General features: G+C 35.9%; 2 protein-coding genes across 6 annotated transcripts; one reads left to right on the top strand and one right to left on the bottom strand.

Moving 5' to 3' along the window:
* The first annotated feature begins 296 nt into the window (after positions 1–296).
* LOC145571795 (peroxisomal (S)-2-hydroxyacid oxidase GLO4-like) lies at positions 297–4,709 on the top strand. 5 transcript variants are annotated; one of them, XR_014096628.1, is made up of 13 exons: positions 299–430; positions 1,240–1,390; positions 1,482–1,606; positions 1,693–1,739; positions 1,829–1,906; positions 2,017–2,141; positions 2,239–2,296; positions 2,474–2,536; positions 2,855–2,924; positions 3,145–3,245; positions 3,792–3,896; positions 4,084–4,153; positions 4,329–4,467. XR_014096628.1 is itself a non-coding variant. In XM_081630834.1 (12 exons), exons 2-12 carry the CDS (start codon positions 1,248–1,250, stop codon positions 4,506–4,508), a joined length of 1,095 nt encoding a protein of 364 aa, XP_081486960.1. In that variant the 5' UTR covers positions 297–430; positions 1,243–1,247; the 3' UTR covers positions 4,509–4,709. The 5 variants fall into 5 exon arrangements, 2 of the variants coding, with proteins under 2 accessions (XP_081486960.1, XP_081486959.1); XR_014096627.1 differs by having other exon boundaries at positions 4,060–4,153; XR_014096626.1 differs by having other exon boundaries at positions 4,054–4,153.
* Positions 4,710–5,348: 639 nt separating this feature from the next.
* Positions 5,349–15,805, bottom strand: LOC145570160 (protein PHYTOCHROME-DEPENDENT LATE-FLOWERING-like). The gene is made up of 13 exons (XM_081629173.1): positions 15,461–15,805; positions 13,802–13,871; positions 13,630–13,694; positions 13,447–13,530; positions 12,701–12,781; positions 11,114–11,275; positions 10,932–11,030; positions 10,631–10,832; positions 9,537–10,530; positions 8,217–8,422; positions 7,996–8,138; positions 7,228–7,266; positions 5,349–7,142 (listed from the first exon to the last, which is right to left on the bottom strand). Exons 1-13 carry the CDS (start codon positions 15,596–15,598, stop codon positions 5,559–5,561), a joined length of 3,867 nt encoding a protein of 1,288 aa, XP_081485299.1. The 5' UTR covers positions 15,599–15,805; the 3' UTR covers positions 5,349–5,558.
* Positions 15,806–16,369: the final 564 nt, after the last annotated feature.

Raw genomic sequence — 16,369 nt, 5'->3', positions numbered from 1 at the left:
TCACAAGAGCGAAAAGGGAGAAAAAAAAAATGTATTATACGATGTTCTTCGTTTATGAGGCAAGCTTCAAAACTTGTTTAAGCTCAGCTTACTATTAAATAAATAAACATAAACGAGCTTATACAAAAATTATGGGAACGTGTGTGTGGTTTTGGCTGTCAACATTCTCATAAGTCACAAGTGAAGTGTGTTTTTTGTTTTATTTTTTTAATTTTTTTAAATTTTTTTTTTTATATATATATAAAAACAAAAGAAAAAAAACTAAAATATGATGACTCATAGGACAAAAAAAAAAAAAAAAAAACGGTCCCATATTTCCTATGCATGTCATAAAAACCAGTTCTATCTCAAATTGTAAAGTTCTCTCTTTACACATTTCTCAAATTTATCATCAATTATCATTTATCATCCCGAATTTCTGAGGCATCAGGTATGTATGTGCTCAAATTTTATATTTGGTTCAAATTTTTATTGTTGATTTCACAGTTCATTTACAATAATTATTGGGGTAATTTGTTAATTGTAGTAAAAAGAGCAATGAATATTTGTACCTTTTGTGAAAATGAAACAAAAGAAGCAAGAACAAGTCCTGAAAATCATGTTCAATACTATAAGGTTCTTAGGAATGATGATATCAACCCAATTGTTTAGAGGGTCTTTTGTAAATTTTGTGAATGGTCTAAGTTATGAGTTGATACAGACAATATGATTGATAACTAATTCGAAACTGAATAACTAAAACACCTCCAGCTTCAAAGATCTTGTTGGAAGATCTTGGAGTGTAGTTGATTTTTCATTTTTCCTGATTTTTCAGTAATAGAGGATAGTTCAAGCATAACTCACATTGAATTCCAGGTCATGAATGGGCCAAAAGGGTAAAACTTAAAAGAAATATTGTTCCTTTCTCTCTTACCCCTTTACATGTTAGCATATTGTTATACAGCATTCTGGGTTCATGTTCTACTTTGCAGAAATAGCCCTGTCTTAATCGAGTTAACATTTATTTAGATATTGCTTGACAAAATTCGAATTCTATTTACTTCTGTACATGAGAATTAAAATCCATCCAGATTACATTAGTTATATTTTGTAACCTGTTACTGCTTCTACTTTCTGATGTAGTTAACATTTAGGATCCAGTATTTCAGTGAGTGCATCAGGTTGTTAGGAATGTATTCTATTCTTTCCTGTGAGGCTGTGACAATGTCAGAATATTGTCACTAACATTTAGTTTCTCAGCAGGTTAGATGGCAACCGAGCCAGTTAATATAAATGAGTATCAAGAACTGGCTCGTCGAGCCCTTCCCAAGATGTACTATGATTTTTATGCTGCAGGAGCTGAAGATGAGCATACATTAAAAGAAAATGTCAAAGCATTCTCCAGAATCAGGTACTTTTAATGTCAATATTTCAAGTGTTGATAGTTGTAGCTATGATGTCCCTCTAAGGTTCTAAAGTTAGAAAATCTGAAACAATTGCAGCATCTGTCCAAGGATTCTCATAGATGTGAGTAAAATTGATCTTTCGACCAGTATCTTGGGCTATCACATCTCCGCTCCAATAATGATTGCTCCAACTTCGTATCATAAGCTGGCACACCCTGAAGGTAGTAATCATAACACCTTTTTTGTATCGTAGATTAATATCATATCAATAGATTTTATAAGCTGTTGCTCCTTGTGCTTACTGTAGGAGAAATAGCAACAGCTAAAGCTGCTGCTGCAAGTGAAACTATTATGGTACTTTTATAGTATATGTATTAGGCTAATTTAATGTTTCAACCTACCCATATTATGTACTTAATCCCTTTAACTTACTTTCATTCTAGGTGCTATCCTTCAGTTCTAATTCCACCTTGGAAGAGGTTTCTGCCTCCTGTAGTGCTGTGCGGTTCTTTCAATTATATGTAAGTTATTTTTCTTAAGATGCAGCTGTTTTTAGTAGCATCTCAAGGTTATTAGAAAGATTTTATGTCATGGAGAGACAATGTCTTATATGACACCATATCATGAGAAGGTGTTTAGAAATAGAGAAGTTTCAGCTTGGCTTGTTCAGAGAGCAGAAAAAAGTGGATACAAGGCTATTGTTGTAACTGTTGACACTCCTAAACTTGGTCGAAGGGAGGTGGATATAAAGAACAAGTAAGTTGGAGTTCTCTTGGATTCTTTTTCTGAATAAAATAATTTTCTTTACTTGGGTCAGAACATTACAATCATCACATGTCTCTATCATTTGCAGAATGATTTCACCTCAGGTCAAGAATTTGGAGGGTTATATGTCCACCGAAGTTGTCAGTGTGAGTAGAAGAGTTTTTATATTTTAAAATTCCTAGCCATATTCAAAGAATGATATATGAACTCAAGAGTCAAGACTCAATTTAGCACATGAAACAAGATATATTTATTCATACGGAATATGAAGTAGGCTTTTTCCTTCGAAACTCCATGACAGATTGCATAATTATGTGCTGCAGGACAAGGGTTCAGGTCCTCAAGCTTTTGCAAATAGTTATTATGACTCATCTTTCTCCTGGAAGGTATGATGCACCTGTACAGTGTTTCTTAGCTCTTTTATATCTGGTAATTCATTGTAAATGTTTAGTAAAGATGGTTCCGCAAACTTCTTTTTCTCCTGACATCTGAAATATAAAGAGTAGTAAAAAAATATTGCCTTTAAAACATAAATAAGAACTCCTAGCACTACTTCGGCACAGTCTTCATCATACAACTTGCACATAGCTTTATTGGTGTCCATCTTAACATGAAGACAAAGGTTGAACTCATCCTAATTATTGTTTCTTTTTCTCACAGACTGTAATCTAGCTGATCTCTAATTTTGTTCTATCGTTTGGTAGGATATAAATTGGTTGAAATCTATTACAAAGCTTCCAATCTTGATCAAGGGTGTTCTCACACATGAAGATGGTAACATCAAGCTCCAAATTGCTTAGTTAGATGGTCTTTCATTCTTCTGTTAGTTCTGTACCTGGTTACAAGAAAAATCGAGTCACTTGGATATCAAATAGTTCAATTTTCTACTATAGCAAACCTAGTGCTATGATTCCTGAAAATGCCAAAGGCTGACCTTATCACAAAAGTTAGAAAGACTATGAATTCTTATATATCTATGCTATATGCATGGCAGCAACAAGAGCGGCAGAAGTTGGAGTGGATGGAATCATAGTTTCGAATCATGGAGCAAGACAACTTGATTATGCTCCAGCCACAATCTCTGTTCTCGAAGAGGTTTAATTTTCTCCACTCTCTCTTGATCTGTCTTTTTTTGCTAGACTTTTCCTTGATCCGTTTGGTTGATATATGAAGGACTAGCTTTTACTTCATAGGGGTTGATTAACACAAATTCACAACTAAACTAATTACATACTCAAGACATCATATGCTGTTTACAGTTGTACTCCACAAGCCCTACCACACAGCTATAATACTGAAGTTTTTTTTCCCCCAAGTTGAAGTTCAAAAGAGTTTTATGTGGCCAACCATAAACAATTAAACATTTTATATAACATCTACTGCATGGAAAATCATAAACAATAATTATTATTAAGAGTTACTTCAACTTATGAAGACCGGTAAAGCAGCAAAAAAATCATATGTGATGTGTTTTGAGATGCACAACTCATGTGTGGGCGGTTGGGCACCTGTGGCATGTCCACATCAAACTGATTTAGGTTGCATAAGTTCCATAGTTTCTTTGTGTTTCTGACTTTATTAGAATGGCTGCATGTTGCCATATGGAAAAGGCTCAATGGATTTGTATATCTAACATTGCAGGTGGTTCGTGCTGTAGGAGGCAAAGTTCCTGTTCTCCTTGATGGAGGGGTGAGGCGGGGAACAGACGTTTTTAAGGCTTTGGCACTTGGTGCGCGCGCTGTTCTTGTAAGATTATCTTATTTTTATCAAATTTTCATTCCGATTCATGTCATCAGCAATGTCACTGTAGCTCACACAGTGAATGTGAATTGCTTGCTGTTTATTAATAGGTTTACTAGCATGATTCATGCCATACATTCTCTAATTAGTCTACAAATTAAAGTTTCAGACTTCGATTTGTATTATCACACAGAACTCCGAAACTTTATAGATGAGAGGTGGGGGGAGGGTGCAAGAAAGCCACTGTCGGAAGATCATATGAGGTTAGGATCTCTTTGTTCAGATGCTTGGACAAATTGTGGATAAAAATCCAAATGATTACCATTGAAGTGGAATATTTTGCATAAAAAATCTAAACATTTAAGTCGTTTAGCTAACCATGATTGTAGGGTATGTGCTCACTTGTTAGAGTTCTTACAATCTTAATTATGCTTTTAGGTTGGAAGACCTGTAATATATGGACTGGCGGCAAAGGGAGAAGATGGCGTAAAAAAAGTCATTAGAATGTTGAAGGATGAATTAGAGCTCACTTTAGCCCTTGCTGGCTGCTCTAGTATAAAAGATATCACCAGGAACCATGTCAGAACTGAGCATGAAAGACCTCAGTCCTTGCTCTAAGTCAGCTTATATAAAAATGTCAAACTCAGTTTTAATTTTTTACTTTTTGTCGTGAAAAGAATATAAAAGCTTGTTTCATAGGGCAACTAAGCAATAGTGCAGCTTGCCCTGAACAGCCAGTGTATTACTTCTAAAATGCATGGTATGATTTGTATCAAGGTTTGTTTGTTGTTTGTTAAACACTTTTTTTTAGTTTTTTCACTATGGCATTCACTATCAAAATCAGTCTATTTGAAAATTTGGGTGAATTAAAATGTATGATCTAATCACATGAAATTGTATTAGTGAAAAGTCCTACTAACAACCATTACAAAATGAGATGATTCCAAGAGAAAGGAAGGAATTTCAAAAGTTTGAAAGATCCTAAAATTTTTAAAATTGTATAATCATAATATCAATGTAGCCTAACATAGATGCTGAACAAACTTCAAACTTCAACATTTTGTGTTTGAATTAGAAGAGTCAATTCGAGTGATTGGGTTTAATTCAGTCGTGTCGGGTATAATTTGAAGTTGAGTTATGCTAATTGCTAAATCATCATACCCGTCTACCCATACAAGTCAAAATTTGGATCAAGTCACTTTTCGAGTCAGGTAAGGTGAGTTTTTAACACCTTTAGTTCAAATGAGAAAATGTAGAATGAATGGGAGTCGAGTAAGAGATACATTTTCCTTACTTGGATATGACATGGGGAAAATGAAGGCCAGAAAAAAAAAAAAATAAATAAATAAAAATAAAAAATTGGAACGGATTAGAATGGATCTATTCTTCTTTCCCTTGTAACAAACTAATTCTGCCTCTATTGAAAAATTATTTTAAACTGACTGCAGGCACTAGATGAACTATCACTGAACAAATGATTTACAATTAACAAAAAAACAATGAAAAAGTGAAAATTGCTTTATACAGATTCCCTACCAGGCATCTGCTAAAGATGCTGGATACTCATAGGAGCTCTAGGTTAAGTCATACTAACATTACTCAAGATAGACAACAAGTTGTTAATACACAGCAAATTAATCAAGTGAAGCATCAATTAAAATGCTTCAACTACGTATTTGTAACAGAGTTGCTCTTGCTCACTCCTTGCAAGTCCATAGAAGAATTTGTGATGCTCCCAACAGAGCCTAAAGTTTGAGAGCTTAATGCTGGGCTCGCAGGGCACGCCTCTGGGTTACCAGTACTCATCGGATGCATGGGCCCAGAACTCAATGGTGGGCTCATTGGAGTCCGTTGCCCCATTTGCTGTGGGCTGGCCTGCTGTTGGGAAACCTGTTGATTCATTTGCTGGGGGATAGCAAGTGTTGAAGGTGAACCCACCTGCTGGGGAGAAACCACAGCCTGGAGAGGGGAGGTGGCCTCTTGCTGTGGCATCTGCTGCTGCACTTGTGGCTGCTGTTGTTGTGGCTGCTGCAACTGTTGTTGTGGCTGCTGCAACTGCTGTTGTTGCTGCTGCAACTGTTGTTGTTGTTGTTGCTGCTGCTGCATATGTTGGAACTGCAAGTGCTGCTGCTGCTGCTGCTGAGTCATAGGAGCATTCATTCCTGGCATTAATTTGGCCATGCCCATCTGGTTCATTGCAGTACGCTGCATTTGGCCGATGTTTCCTCTATTCAAAGATTGGTTCAGCATAGAGATCCCAGCAGGACCTGGCTGAACTTGCCGGGTCCCACCTGGCATACCAGTCATACCAGATTGAGTTCCTCCCATCATGCTTCTGCTTTGCATCATCTTCAAACGTTGAGCAAGGAAGGCAGCATGAGCTTGCTGAGGGGTGAAAGTGCCAGCACGAAGGTGCTGACTTATCGCATTTGCCTGGCTCATATTCAATGGGTTCTGACCCATGTTGCCCCCAATCCCTGAAATAGGACCCACTGGAGCAGAAATTCCAGATGCGTTCATTCCTCTAGCTCCACCAATCCCCATGACATTACCCAACCCCCCAAGGCCCATGTTGCCAATGTTCCCCATACCCATAGCAGGCCCAAGCCCCATCATCATCCTGCGTTGCATCTGGGTCTGGGCCTGGGATTGGGACTGAGACTGCGGCTGCTGCTGCTGCAGAAGTTGCAGAGGAGAAGGCTTATTACCTATGTGATTACCCAATGGCATATTCGCACCCTGCCCAAATGCATTCAATTGCGGCATTGTATTGGTTGGTAACATGAGGGGAGACCGCTGGAACTGAGATTGCGGTTGTGACATCAAAGATGGTTGATTCTGAAGCGGCAATTGCTGTGGCTGTTGTTGCTGCTGAAGTGGCTGTTGTTGTTGCTGAAGTGGCTGTTGTTGCTGCTGAAGTGGCTGCTGCGGGTCAATCTGTTGTGGTCTAGGAGGCATTGTGACCCCTGACGAATGTGCCTGAGACAACTGCAAGGCTTGTGAATTTCCAGGAGGGAGCATCCCAGAGTTAGGTAGGGTATTTGGGGTTGAATTTAGAGACGAGTAGGAAATGTTTGGCTTGGTTTCCATTGCTGTTTGCTGCCCAGAACCTGATTCTGGATACTGCTGCATATCAGCCACCGAATTATTAGGAGTGACTGCAGGTACATTAGGTTGACTGTTCGAAGGAATTGTATTACGAGGTGGTCGAAGTTGGACTTGATCATCTGTGAAGTAGCCCTCACGATTCATCTGTACGAACAGTTCATCTCAGATTATTTAAAAAAAATGAAGCAGCTAATATTTCTTAAAATACAATATTTCAAGAGCCGCTTACCAAAGCACAAAACTGCACTGCAAGCAAATCCGCCAAATGCTGTCAAAATTTCAAAAAACCTTAGTATTACATTAGGATGTAAGGTGTTAACAGAAGTATATCTCAATGCAGAAGAGCTTAAGAGCCTTTCAGAATTGAGAGTGTAGTAACCCACAAAACCTAATAACTGAGTCCAGAGACAATAGTTTGAGCACATAGAGACTTGCATTGGAAACAGTGTATAAAAAGGCGCATCTAAGTGCTAAAGTGCTAAACATCTTTTTCTGGTCTTGGTAAGGCAAATTCAGTGAGGCTAATTGAGGCATACATCTTTATTTTTTTTTTTTTTTTTTTTTCTTTTTTCCATATATTACTTCACTTTTAAAAACCCCTGTTGCCTTAGTGTGCATTAAATCTTTGTATCCATTGATCAAAGTCAGCAGGTACAGAATTGTTGAAAGTAAATTTTTGCTTCTTTATTCTTTTGGTTGGGGGTGGGGAGGGTCAGCTCTAACATTATACTCCCTTTGTCCCAGCATCATTAATTTGCCCATTTCTATAATTGGGCAATAACTTAGTTTGATTTTATTACCTTTCTTTCCCCTACCAAAAGTTAGGGTCCTACGCTCTCTCAATGAATACAAAAATACTCCATCTCCCATCACATTTACTTATTTTAATTATAATAACATTTGATGACCAAACACTAACTTCACTTCTAAAACTATGTGCCATAATACGTCAGGACACTAAAACTGGAACTGAGGGGGCAGTAAGTTAGTAACTCACAGTATTAGGTAGTGCAGGCAGGTAATCTTCTGCATTGAGACAATCCGCAACTTCCAAGTCTCCATAATGCATTGCTGCAGTGCCATCATTTGGCTTCTCGGACATGATTAGTCTTGTCCTTACTGGGACAGAAAGCATATTCGCTGCAAGAATGATAATGCTAAGGTCACATAAGTGACATAACAATGTAAATAGCAGGCATGTGTTAGTATAAAGCAAACCTTGTGGCTGCACAGTAACAATCCTTATCTTGCATGCATTCATGCTCCCGCCAACCAGTGACTTTGACAAGCTTGTTGATATTTCATCCTTTGAGTATTCATAGTTGGAAGCATTAGAAAGACAGAGCTGGAGTTCCTGAGAGGAAGATGGTCGAGACCTCCTAGGGTATTCATCAACTTTATTCTTTTTACGATTCAGTTGGTGCCTGCAATAATTCTACATAAGCCACAAAAAAGGATGGAAAAGCCAGAGCACCAGTTTTCACAGATCCAAAGAATTTAATAAGCTTCCTTACAAGACAACAGTGCACAGGGAACTTTCTAGAATGTCACCAATATACAAAGCAATTAGGGAATAGATGATTCCAATGCAGAGCTCGCTATTCTTAACTAACTATATGGTCCATTGTTTATTAAGTATTGTCGTAGGAAGGAACAAAGTTGTTCGCTTTGTATTATATAATATTCTCAAACTTATACCTTGCTTATTCTAAAGCTTCCTCATTCTCTCTTTCCTCACACTTCGTCTCATACACCTGATTTCAACAATAGTCCACCTCCAATTGTGCAGGAAACACTGGGTATAAAGTACACACCAAAGCACAAAACACGAGATAAATTTATCTATGAGGAGAGGTGGGCTTATATAATCACTCACACATAAAAAACAAATGAGGCAAAAAGCACATTCCCCAAAGACCATTGATCACTAAATAGCAAATAACCTCGAGTAAACTTGAGATGCTATGAATCACAATATAATGGACCTCAACACTGTCTCAGAAGATGCCTTACGAGGCAATGGCATGCTAACTTTCCACAAACAACTTTGAGCATGGCAACCTTGAATATGACCAGGAAAACTGAAGCTAAAAGGACTTGCAGGGAATCAAAAAGATGATAGCCTCAGCTATTCGTAACCACTACCTATAAAAATAAATCTGTTTTAAGTCATGACTTCATCCGACAGGTAGATTCTAAATACCATGGAGTACAAAGCTCGCAAGTCCACTCTATAAACAATTTAGTGTATAAAAATAAACAAACAAACCCACTGTTTTTATTCTATTTTTAAATTTACACCCTTCTCTTTTAATGGAAACCAAGAATTGTATTTAAAGTTAGGAGAAAGATACAAGAAAAGTGTGAAAGTGACAATAAAAAATAAAAAAAAAAGTTGTAAGAGTAAATGTGGTGGATCCTATTTTTAAAAATGAAAAGTTGAAAGTGAGTAAAATTTTAAAAAGATCCAAAAAAGGTAAGTGACAAAATTAACAGAAAATGAAGGGAGTATATAAATAATTTAAGTAGGACTCATACCTCATAGCTACAACCTCAATCTTCGCAAATTTTTCAAGCATGTTTTGGTCACCTAGTTGTGGGGTGCTAACAGACGGACTAGATGCATTCATTGGACCTCCCATATTATTGACACTGACAGGAGAACCAACTCCACTTATTACTGGGGTCTTAGGAAGGGAATTTGATCTTCTCTTTGCAGCAAGTTGTGCCGGGTGTTGGGATTGCATGGAATCATTGGCACTTGATGTTATTGACGTACTACGACCTGCTGGAATTGATGTCACAGCTGATTTTTCTCTTTGCAATTGTCCGAGGGTAGCAGCTGAAGGAACTGCCCCATATGGTGTCCCCATTGAATTACAAGACATCTCAGAATGTTTGGCAGTTAATGGTGACTGAGGTACAGCACCAGCAGAAAAACGCGGACTCTGAATCGATTTCCTCTTTGGAAATTGTTCTTCCTTTTTAAAATCTTTCTCAACTTGCTGGCTGAGATTATGCCAGCTCGCCTGTTGAATAGTTGACCTCAAGAGCGGATGTTGCTGAAACCTTTGTTGGAGTCTCGGGTCTATGTGACCATTTTCGGCTTCCATCATCTGCATATCAGTTTTGACTACATTGGGATCTGCCTTCTCTAGTTTCACACCATCCTGATTGTTGATCCCCTCACCACCTAGCTGAGGATATCTTTGCAAGACAGCATTTTGATACTGGATTCCTCTTGCATTTGGTTGTTGTTGCATAAATTGATTCCTCCATTGCACATCTGGTGCTTGAAGACCATCCATATAAGAACCAATTTGTTGGTTCTGAACACCATCAGGACCAACAGATCCAACCCTTGCCCTCTTACTAAGATTGGAATATTGTGACAACTGCACTTCTTGACCTTCTAATTTTCCAATAACAGATATGCTCATATCAGCATATGATATTGGCATATCTTGACCAGCAGGTGAGGCTCCTGTTGTATTCGAAACAGGATCATGCATATTTCTCTGATTCCCTAACCCTGCTTGAAATGTTAAAAGTCAGAAGTTAAATTAATCACAAGAAATTTAGCATAATGCAGAGTTTCAAGATCTTAAACTACAAGTAATTAAGGCCAATACCTTGAACAGAAACATTATCTTGGATATGCTGAGACATCAAATCACCTGATGTTGGCTCCACCTCTCCAATCCGGTAGCTTGAGCTTTCAGGTGCCCTATCTATGCAAATTTTCTTTCCATGTGGTCGATTATTTGATGTAACAGTAACCTCGGGAATTTGTCTCATTCGCCTCTTTCGTGATCCCCTCAGACCTAAGTCAAGCTAAAATAAGATAAAGTTAAGGTATCTCACCAGATTTCTCAGTTACAGATACATAAATCAATTTTAATAGCTCAAAAAGAACCCATTTTAACTTTATACCTTCAAGGAAACTGGATTTTTGCAAAGCCTGTCCAACTTAGGCACTGGATCAAGACACAACTTTGGTTGCAGCGCTTTTAGTATTCGCGATTCTACTTCCTATGTCATGTGACGAAAGGTCAAACTCACACAAGGGCAAAAAGTTATCTTCCTAGTGAAGATTTTTATAGCAAATAACTTACCATCAGATCCCCATAAGTCCAAGAATCATCAGCCATTAACGGAATATCTTTCACAACATTCTCCAAGGACATCTTTAAGCGCACCTTATTAATAGTTGCAGGTCCATTACTTGATGGAACATTGGATTTGGAATCAGACATGCCTTTTCGGTAATCGCGAACCTGCAAATAGTTGTGACCAGAAATTGATACTTTATAAAAACATTAATTGTAAGATTGTACACATCCATGTCCATGATGGGTGCATGATCTAATCATCAGTATGATAACAATGCTTGTACGGAGATATCCAAATCATCACATTGTTGCCCTAATGGCCTTATGTTGGACTAATAATAAACAACTACTAATGCAAGCATAGGCAATGCCCTGGGGTTGTTGCACGCATATGAAACACTTAAACATTATATAATTAAAATTATAAAAATATCTATATTTTTCTTGAATAATTAAAAATGGGTTTTTATTTATTGTTTCATAAAAAAAAAAGGTTTTAAATTTATTTATTTTTAATTACTTTTATATGATGCGCTTGATGTATAGTGGTTACTCCAAGACATAAAAGGCAGCAAATATTTTATAACAATAAATGAAATAGAATATTACAAGATACGAAGTATAACAGTGTATTGATGTTCCTTAGCATACACTTACAAATGATAATATAGCAGTCACAGTTGAAATAAGACAATAATGCAGTGTGATTTTGTATCCTTCAATTCTTATTATAGTCGATTTAAAAAAAAAAAAAAAAAAAAAAAAAAAAAAAAAAAAAAAAAAAAAAAACACTTAAAAAAATAGAAATTTCTACCTCCGACCAAAATGAAATGTCCCCCATACTTTTTGAAAATGGTAAAAAGAATATAATTTTTAAACTCTGTTCAAATACAGTGCTTTATTGTGATAGGATTTTCAAATATCCTAATAATACTACTTCCATTTTTTTAATAAAGAATTTGTAGCAGTAGACACCATAGATTATTATCCACTGCTATAAGCAACCCAACATAACAGAAGCCGAAAAGATAGAACAGAAAACATTGCAGCTGCAAGCTCCCCTACTTGGTCCTAGACACTTATAAAATAGACACTGCCATATGATTTCTCCACCAGCAATCAAAAGAAAAAGAGAGGGAAAAAAAATGGAAATAATTCCAAGAAATACAAAGCAGACCAAGGTACATAAGCTTAATCACCAATGCAGACAACATCCTCAAGAAAACTAAAAACCCTGCTTGGCTTTGTGAATTCATATCACAAGTTCCAAGGGGTCAACAAACACAACTTATCTACATATACTGACAGGTGAATCAAGGAAATGATCCCTTTGAAAAGGAGAAAATTATCTCTCAAAAAACAACAAACCAAAATATGCAAAGAGTGAAATCAAGGACAGTGCTATGTAATTCTAAAATGTGTAGGTGATACGTCCCATCAAATTTTCTACTATATATATATATGCACACGCATATAGTAGCGTTATGTTCATGCAAACCTCAATATCTATGCTGATAGCAGAAGGTAGGCCGCATAAGCTTAACATAACATTACAAAAAGAAGTTGCATTTCAAGTCTCATATCACTCACCTCACATGTGAGTGCACCTTCGTTAAACTTGCATCGTATATCCTCCAAAATACTTCCAGGCAATCGACCGGACTCAATAGCCTCCACATAAGATTAAGATTCAACAAAACACAAAAGAGAAAAAAAAAATCAGTTCTCATACCATGACTAATTTAGAATGGAAGTTAAAGAATAAAAGCAGAAAAATCAACAGGACACTAACAGAAGATAAATCCACAGCTACACAACTTATATATAAACACTTTACCCTCCAAAAGCCATACTAGTCAAGAGCTGAAATTTGATATTGTTTTATCTAGATTGAATCTATGTGTACACCATATATGAGATGTAAAATGTCAAAGTGAATGCCTTAAAGAAAACCCTTTTGCTATTCTAGGAAAAACAGATATACTTCCTCCGTTTCATATTAGATAACACGATTCATTTAAGCACGTTTGTCAATGCATACTTTATAATGCATGTATCCTTGATTGCATATTAGCAAAAATTATAAAAATTTGATTTTTAAAAACTAGATGATGAGACGAATCTAACAAAACCCCGCATGACTATTTTTTTTTTCATCACGAAATCACAAAACGAAGTCAAAGCAAGTCCTGTGAATAGTACACAAAGTCAACCTGTGTCATCTAATTTGGAACGGAGGAAGTACTAAATAACAAATTAGGTATTTGTATTGTAATGTCTCTATGCTTCTTTACTGCAAAATGCTTATAAGCTAATCAATAAAAGAGTCAACATACTGTGAATAGAACTTCTGAGTTCCGGTCATAGGGATGTAATATCTTTGAACCTTCTTGAAAGCCAGCATGAAGCCCACTATCATTCTGAAAATTTATTATAGTATTTAGCAACTGCTTCAGATGGAGCAAGAGCAATTTCATCATTATAAAAAATTATACAGCTAGAGTGGTGAATTAACAAACCTCTGAGGGCTTTCCAATTGAATATCCATCAGGGTAGAGATTCAGAATGAAAGAAACTTCACCTTCTGAAAAAAAAAAAAAAAAAAAAAAAAAAAAAAGGGAAGACAGGATGCTCAGAAACTATGACATCAAGAATAATAAGTATCATGCAATTATTCAATTTGGCTCTTACCAGCAGAAATATGAAGCCTTTCCGATGACAGAGATGAGCCTGAGAGACCAACTGCATCTTCATCTTTCCGCTGTTTCATTCAAAATTTAGAAGTTTTTTGAAGTATACTTTATTGTATTGTAAAGAAAGTTATTATATGAAAAACAAGTAATAAAGGCGAGATTTAATTTTAAATCTCATATATTTTCCTCTAACAACATCCACAATCATCATAACGATTCTATGGTTAAGTTTGTTATAGCAAGCACATGAATATATTTATAAAAAATGAGAGAGTAACATAGTTTCAAAAATGGATCACAAGATGAGTATACAAAATGCATTCCCAAGATCATAGAGTATCAAACTATTAACTATCAAGCTATCGAGTTAATAAGTTGTCAATATTTTATTTTCAGCTTTTTAAATTTTCAAATTTAAATGTGGTTGCTCACCTTAAGGTCATACAGGTTTGCTCCTAACTATCTCTTGTGTGCTCACCTACTTTTTTTTTTTTTTTTTTTTTTTTTTTTTTTTTTTTTTTTTTTTTTTTTTTTTTTTTTTTTTTCTCGTGCTAGTTCACGTAAACCAAAAACCAATTAGTTGCACAACACACTACGTTATAAGCTTGCAAGGGCATAATTACGTGTGATGAATGCTTCTTTTACTTGTACATTTCAGTTAGGATTTGAATTTGGTATGAGTTAAAATTTGGTTGTTGAAGTTTGAGTCAAATCCAATTTGAATTTTTAAGAATCTCAATACAACCCAACCCAATTTTAAAATTAGGTACTTTGGAGCTTATTCAAAAATCCAAATTATTAGATTCAATTAACACTTATAAACATAATGTAGAGAGAATAAGCAATCATGCAAACTGCTAAATTCTTCATCTACACACAACTTTATTGGAGTAGATAATTAAAAACTTAGTTTTGACGCATTAAATTACTCCCAGCAAAAGTGCAAATCCAAGAAATGTTACTGGTGATAGGACTACTGTGTATAGTAAATCCTTACGATTATATATTGAGCATGGCAACCACATATAATTTCCATAGCTCCATCAGAGAGAGAGAGAGATAGACATAAATCTACTACATCTATCCCACTTTAATCGGCCACAATTTTGTTTAGGGATTTCCCATTTCCCGAATTAATAGGCTACTCTCGTATCTACTAAGTTACATTTTAAATTTTCCCACTCTAATCTTGTTATCCTTAGCATTTGATCCCTATTACCATAATAAGATACTTGTTCTCAACAATTTTATAAATACCAAGATATATTCAAACGGATTCCTATAAAATAACCTCGAACCCCCTTCGCAAATTAGATCCTACACTCGAGAGCATGACCGCAAATCGACAACATATACATATAATATAAAGAGCATTAACAAAAATTCAATGATTAACAAGAACCCAAATTCACCCCCCCCCCCCCCACCCCCCCCCAAAAAAAAGGCCCAACCTTTTAACTCAAAAAAATCAAAAATCGAAGGAAATTAACCCGCTACTAAAAACCAAATTTAGCTCCTACCAATTCAATTCACATATAACCCCAACTTTAACCCATAAAAACCAAATTAAAGCAAAATTTCTGCGACTAATGATTGATTAAAATTATGGGAAACTGGGAAAATTGTGAATAATAAAAGAAAAGGAAAAGGAACTTACATCAGAATCGTTTTTGGAGGGGATTCTAGAAGTTTCGAGTGATTGTTGACCGTCATCAATGGCGAGAGTTGACTCTGAGATCACAGGCTTCGGCTTAAACTTGGTTCCTCTCTTAGAGATTTTGAACGAAACCCCCATTTTTTTCAAAAAAGAATGATTCTTTGTTTATCAAAATCAATCGAAAATTGGGGTTTTCGAAATTGATTGAACTTAAAACATCTGGGTTTTGGAGGGATGAGGCTTTGATTTAGGATTTTGAGGGGGGAATTCAGAGATTTGGACAGAGAAAGAGAGAACTTCTGAGATGAAGTTACGAAGCGAGGGAGAGAGGGAGCAAAATCTTAATCGAGAGCAAGAGTTCGATAAAATAAAATAAAATAAAAAAACTTCGATTTATTTTGGACTCTACACTCTAGAGGGGCAAACCCAAAAAAAATTTAAAAATAAAATTCTTGTATAAAAATACAGTATAAATTAGTGTTTTTTTTTAAGGTGAGAGTAAAATCTACTTATTGACTTGATCAACGACTTTTTTTTTTTTTTTTTTTGAGAAAGATTAGTGAAATTTTATTCATGATTTAACGAAAAGAGTCCTTTAGAACAATTAGAACAGTAGAAACATAAGAAAAAATCTTACACGAAAATTGACTTCACAAACTTGTTTGACACCGAAATGCGCTAACCTGGCAACATGATGGGCAATGAATAAAATCAAAATGAGAGCTTAATAGTAAAATGTCATCTAAAATGTCTTTGCAATCTCACTTCACAATCACTTGTTTCATCCCATAGCATTTGCTCAAGCTTATTGCAAACTTAAAAGTCATTCTTTCAGCAACGTTAAGAAACTCATTGATCTTTCAGGCATATCTTATCAGCAAACAGCATTTCACCCTTTGTATATCTATT

The sequence above is a fragment of the Chenopodium album genome, chromosome 12 (genome assembly GCF_948465745.1).
Source record: "Chenopodium album chromosome 12, dcCheAlbu1.1, whole genome shotgun sequence".
Taxonomy (NCBI): domain Eukaryota; kingdom Viridiplantae; phylum Streptophyta; class Magnoliopsida; order Caryophyllales; family Amaranthaceae; genus Chenopodium; species Chenopodium album.
Note: the sequence above shows the minus strand (reverse complement) of the source record. Positions and strands in the feature narration are given on the sequence as shown.